General features: G+C 34.2%; 1 protein-coding gene across 1 annotated transcript; it reads left to right on the plus strand.

The window, feature by feature from the left end:
- LOC18773328 (cyclin-U4-1) lies at window positions 3,244-4,748 on the plus strand. The gene is made up of 2 exons (XM_007205859.2): window positions 3,244-3,578; window positions 4,009-4,748. Exons 1-2 carry the CDS (start codon window positions 3,244-3,246, stop codon window positions 4,283-4,285), a joined length of 612 nt encoding a protein of 203 aa, XP_007205921.1. The 3' UTR covers window positions 4,286-4,748.

A 6,827-nucleotide genomic window follows, 5' to 3' on the forward strand; every position in this document is an offset into this window, starting at 1 on the left:
CTATTTGATTCACAAACAACAATCTCTTGTCTATCTTGTGATGTTTAATTATCTAATTGTTGGTTTATTTTTATTTTTATTTTATCAAAGATAGACTTCATTAGATAAAGTTCAACAATACAATCAAAGACATCAAGAAGACATTGAGAGTACCAATCCCTAGAGGGCAACAAACTAACATGTTTAAAAATAAATAAAAAATAAAAAATAAAAAGCAAACAAAAGCCGTACTAAAAACATTTCTTAAAAAAACCCTAGCCCCCTTCCCCAAAAGTTTTCTCTAGCGCTGCATAACTTGAAAGGTGGGGGCGGGAAGGAGGGGTTCACTGTTACTCCTCCTCCCTTCTTCACTTCCTTCCCCTACCTCCTCCTCTCCTCTCCATTTTCTCCTTATTTGGTGTTCTTTTTGAGGTTTATTCTCCCCCTTTTGTGGGTGTTTGCTTGAGGTTTTCTCCTCCTTGCTTGGTCCATTTTTGTGGCCCATTCCCTCTTTGTGTGGGTGAACTTTGAAGCTTATGCTTTCATTTTCTATCTTTTAAGCCCACTACTTATAAGCCCTTGCAAGGTTTTCTAACTTTCCAATGTGAGACTTTTTTACCTTCACATTCTCACACGCCCTCGCACGTATAGCGAATTTTCTAGCCTATCACGTGGAAAACACATATTGGGTAATGTGGAGTACGTGTGGTCATTGAACTTTCACACGTGGGCTAATCTGGCTCTGATACCATGAAGTAAGTCTGAAAGTCACTGCAGGAGTTCACTGTGCAAATAGTGGCATTGGTGGAGATTGTGGTGGTTTCGGCGTCATTGGCTTTGTTTTTATGTTTGTGCGTTTACAGGCCATGTATTTTCTCCACCCATTGTCGGTAGCTGTGTCTTGTTGTTTGTTCTCCACCACCATCATTTGTTTTTCTACTCCACGGAGGGAGGATGCTTTCAAAGTGCATGTGTCACTTATTGCCTGGATTATGGTAGCACTCTTTGTAGCTTTGGTGACTTGTCCACAACCATCTTTTGTTTGTAGCTTTGGTTACTAGTTTCTATTCGGTTGTGGTGGTGTTCCATTGGTGGTGTGGCTTGTTGGTTTTGGGTGGTACAACATTTCTCTATTCTTTGTCTTAGGATTTCTTAAGTGCTATTTCGTGGGCTTTTGCCTTTATGTGGGCTTTATGCCTTTTATGTAGACTTTATGTCTTTTGTGAATGACTGTAGTGGGCTATATGCCTTTTGTATTGCATTTGGTTGAACTCAATTTTCAGGTTAACGCTAGTGTATTGGCTTTGGCCTTCTATTGAATGAAATTTGATTTTGACCCCAAAAAAAAAAGCACCAGGGGAGGCCGGGTCATTTGATGGAAATGGAAGGCTTTTCCCCTATTAGAGAAGGCCCTATGAAGTAAAGGGAAGTGCACTAAAATTACTAGCCCACATAATCACAATTAACCATAAGCCCAAGCTAAAGCCCAGATATCCAACATTACTGAAACCCTAAAGCAACCCAAGAACCTAAACAAACCCATAAGCACATTCATAATAGATTTGGGAAAAACATAGTTTTTAGCGAGTTACTTGTGCATAAGAGTGAACAAATAAACGAAAACAACTACCTAATCACTGCTTTATTAAATTTGTCACTTTAATTATAGGGAGACTTTGGAAAAACCCAAAGGAGAGAGTAAATTTTTAAAAGAAGCAAAAATGGACAAAATTACCCTTATTTATTTTTTAATTTCCTAAAAAATCCTTTACATTTGCATGTCTTTGGTTTGAAAGTTGAGAGGTTATTCTGTCTTTTTTGAAAAAGCTTTGGCTTTTTCCAAAAGTGAAAGTTTTTTTATGGGTAAAACCTAAATTTACTTTAATTATAAGAGCGCATAGTAAAATCGTCCAACAAAATACTAAGAACACATTATTTGCTAAATAGTTTTAGTGAATCTAGCATTATTGCAATTATATTTAGTTAAGCAAGATTGAATCACATGATCCAATCTTAAATCTAAACCCACCATTCTTAAATTTGCATTTTTCTGTTATATAAGAGATATTAAAAAAAAGGAAAAATCAAATCTATAAGACTTCTCAACCACTTGAACTACATACTCCTTACCCCTAAATTTGCAATTTTAATTTTCAGTGTACTTAACAAAAGCAGCGCAAATGAATGCCCCAGACCAACAAAGCAATTCCATGTTATGCCACCGAATTGTATGGGAATCACAACACATGCAAAGATGCAAGATCTCTTAGAACGTGGGGCCCCACATTACAATCACAATTTTTCCAACATGTTATCACATGATTGGTACAGCATGTAGCACAATTGTCACAGCGAATCACCAGAAAATCCCACATTCATTTTAAGAAAAAGACACTATTAATCCATTCTTTCTCCCTCTCTTGAAAGGTTTGAAATCTATATATATAAAGCAAAAGACAGAGAATGATAAAACATTTAAAATATTAAAAAATGCTCTTTATTAATGCAAACATTAAGAATTGAAATTATTAATTAAATGAAGATAATATGGTATTCACACTTTTTCAAATTAAAAAAAAATAAAATTAAAAGAAAAATCAGATAATAAAACCTATTTTTATGGAATACAATTACCCATTATCTTTTCTAATTCTAAAATAAATTTAAATTTTTAAAAAAAAAGCATATCACATGCTAGTAATAAGAAAAAGAAAAAAATCGTTTACCCAACTCAAGATCTTTTTTATTTGAAAATAAGACAATTGAAAACCCCACTAAACCAATAAGGATATGTAAAGTTCTAATTCCAATTGTTGAGGCTATTCTGGTAATAAGAACCTACCCATTAATGCTAACTACCTTTTTGTTTAAACTGTTTTTGTTTTCTGTTTTTTAAATTTATTTTTTATAATCGAAATAAAAAGAAAAAGGGGGAGCAAAAGAAAAATGATTGTGGTAAGAAAATATTCCATGTGAAAATACATAGAAAAATGTGGAAAAAACAAATAAAATATAAACCTAAAAAAAAACTAAATACAGTTTTAAATCATTTTAGTTTTTAGTTTTATAAATTTCCCTTTGCTTTCTCTTCTTTGACCTCTATTATTTCTCATCCTCCCTCCTTTCTTTAACTAAAAAACCAAAAACCCAAAATACTAAACACTAATTCCTAACGACCCTTTATATATAGCCCAACAGAAGCACTAAGCACCAACAGAAATTCAAAACACTTGAGAATCAAACCAAAACTTGCTCTCATCATCAATGGCAGAGCTAGAGAACCCAATAGTGATGACAAAGGTCATCACATTCCTCTCTTCCTTGGTTCAAAGGGTGGCTGAATCAAATGACATCAATTGTGAATTCCAACCCCAGAAAATCTCAGTCTTCCATGGCCAAACCAGGCCCCCCATAGCAATACAGGGCTATTTAGAGAGAATTTTCAAGTACGCCGATTGTAGCCCATCTTGCTTAATTGTTGCATATGTTTATCTGGATCGGTTTTCTCAGAGGCAACCCGATTTGCCTATCAATTCGTACAACGTTCACCGGTTGCTGATTACTAGTGTTATGGTGGCTGCAAAGTTCATGGATGACATGTAAGTGTTGAAGTTGAATTTTATTAGCTTATGATGAACAGAGTTTGGAAAATCTCTTTGGCTATGAATTTTTGGTGTTTGAGTTACTTAGATGATTTTTTCATTCAAGTTATTTAGTTTTAGTTACATAAGTGAATTAAGCCTGGGAAATTCATAGGGAGATCATTCAAAGATTTTGAATTTGTTTATGTGGCCATTTTGTATTGTGTTCATCTAAATATAGAAGTTTTGGATTTCATGCATGAATGTAGATGGAAATTGAATATGAATTTACTGGAATATTTTGGAATATTCTGGCTCATATATGGTCATCACTCACAGAAAATTTTGTGCAATGTCAAAGCTATTTTTTTAGTTAGATCTATTTTCAATTGGTTTATCCCCAAATATGTATGCCAGAATTAACTAATTTCCATGTAATATTATTCAGGTACTACAACAATGCCTATTATGCAAAAGTTGGAGGCATCAGCACAATAGAGATGAATTTTCTTGAGGTGGATTTCCTTTTTGGTTTGAACTTCAACTTAAATGTGACCCCCTCGACCTTCACCACCTACTGTTCCTACCTCCAGAGAGAGATGCTCTTAGTGCAGCCTCCTCTAGATTCTGCAGATTCTTCTCTTAGTTTAATCAAATCACTAAAGCTCCAGTTGTGCTTTGATGAGGGTGAAACCTCCCATCAGCAACAGCAGCTAGCTGTTTAATTAAAAGCTCTTAAAAGTACTATATTTGGGCTGGCAAAATGAACATTAGATATTTTTGTGCGTTTTCTTTTCTTTTCTTTTTTGGGTTTTGTAATTGAAGTTATGTACAGATGAGATGAGTCTTGAATTTCCAGTCTGGAGAAGCAAAGCAATGCCTCTAAATAGCTTGTTTGGTTTATAGATACTTGTTCTCATCCATAAATGTTAGGGTTCTCTCTTGACTCTTAGGTTGCCATGCATGCATGGCAATTTGCCCATACTTGGTCAGAATTTCGAAGGAATTTGAGTGGCGAGTATAAAACCTTATTTGATGACATGGGCAAAGCACTCTTTTATTTTATTGTAGTCATATTTTGGTGTTGCAAGTTGGTTTTGGTTGACAGTAATTGATCTTGAGCTGGGAACAACGAACATGTGCAATCATGGGCCACTGATCCGATCCGATAACCTGTTAAGTTAAGGAAATAAAGTTGGATCTTGTTTAATTCGATTCGATAATAATTTGATCTGATTTGATATAACATATATTTCATTTTATTTTATTTTTTCTTACTTAATATATATATATATATATATATGCATATGTAACAATCTTGTTAATTTTGAAAATAAATAAAAATATTTTTCAATTATTTATATATATTACATAAAACAATTCCGATCGACTTATCAAATCTGATATCGAATAATTCACAAAATCAAATATTGATCTAAGTATTAATGATCTGTCATATTTTTGGTTTAAATCGGGTCGGATTTCAAGTGCTCCACTCCATCTCTGACTCATTTACAGGCCTATTGGTAGGGGGAGAGAGAAGAGAGAGAAGTTTAGAACTTAAATTCCTACTAGTACTGAGTTAAAATTAAAAAGGCCGGCTTAGATCAATAATTTATTTTCCTAACAATCTTCATTTGAGGGTTCTAGAATCCTATATAAATTGAATCAAAGGGCATGTTTACGTATCAGTAATAGAGAAAGTAAAGAAACAGAGAATTTAGAAATCGGGGAACTACTGAATCGGTATGGGAAGAATCATTCCTTTTAAGCTGTTTACTAAATATCTGGAATTAGCAAAGGAATGGGGTTTATTCCCATTGTTATTGTTTACTAATTTTCATGAATCAGAATCCAAATTAATTTGATTACTGAAATGCCCTGCACATTTTCACCACAGTACATTTATAATCTCAAATTGGCTAAGAAGACCAAACTAATTCTATAGCAACTAGTAAGGTTCTGTAAACATGAGGACTTAATATGCTGAACAAAATGAACAGTAAGAGCCCAATTCAATGATAATAAACACTTTGTCCAAAGCCAATTTCAAACGAAAAAATAAACTCCAATAAATATATATATCTTTCACCTATGTAATTAGTAAACAATCAAATAATAATAACCCGCATAATCTTCATACAATTAAATACATAATCTTCATACTACCAAAAAAAGAGATATATAATCTCCACAAAAGTCTTTATCCATGACTGCACTTTGTTTTGTGATGAATGTGAAGACAAAAGATAGAAGAAGAAGATAGATAGATAGATAGATAGATAGATAGATAGAATGACTTACATAGCACAATGCGTTGTTACTGCTTCTAGGAGGTTGTGTCTACAACGCTAACATGAAAAAGAAGTTGGAGCGTCTTGGAACTTCTTGGCATGAGTTTTGTTTTTTTAGGGTTTCGAGTGTTTTGGAATTATGGTAAAATGGTAAGAGTATTTTTGGAAGTTATTAAGAGAAAACAGGAATGTGAATCGTATCGACTAGTCCCCCTTAGATGATCTAATACCTAGTTTTGAGGGGATGTGATTACGGATTTTGAGGTGGGGCCCACTTATTTTTTCATTCCTGATTGTAAGTAAACGCATGGGAAGTCAGGAATGGAAATCATTCCCTTTCCTCCCATACCCATTACTGATACGTAAACATGCCCTAAGTGTTTGAAAAAAGAACACCCTACATCTAATAGTGAGCAAACCCTAGACACTCTCCTCCGTCACTTGTGTGGGCCGATCGGGGTAAACTAATTTCTCTTTGTCATGTGAGAACCAAAAACGCAACAACCTTCGTGTTATTGTTTGTCCCAAAAGTATTCACGAATTCTCTTGAGTGATCCCACTATCATGCTCTCATTGGAATCAGTGACGGATCTGGGATTCGAAAGCCAGTTGAATGAAAATTGCATTAAAAACTTGACATATGAGTGAATTTCATTAATAAACATAGAAAAATACACCTGGTCAATAAATGTAATAATCATTACCCTCATCCGTCAATAGACGTAATAAGCTACATGGGAAGACACCCTCTTCAATAACACTCCTTGAAAACCTTGGAAAACTTGACCTTTCCTCTAATTCCCTTAACAGAGAAATACCCATTTAGTTTGGGGACTAAAGAACACGTCTTTAGCTTCAAATTCGTTGTCTGGAGCCATATTAGAGTTAATGTCTGCAATTCCAGGGTTAGTTCATGTTGATCTGAGCTGTAATAAGCTAAATGGTACAATTCCAGAGTTCCTCTTTGATATGA

This window comes from Prunus persica, chromosome G6 (assembly GCF_000346465.2).
Source record: "Prunus persica cultivar Lovell chromosome G6, Prunus_persica_NCBIv2, whole genome shotgun sequence".
Taxonomy (NCBI): Eukaryota; Viridiplantae; Streptophyta; class Magnoliopsida; order Rosales; family Rosaceae; genus Prunus; species Prunus persica.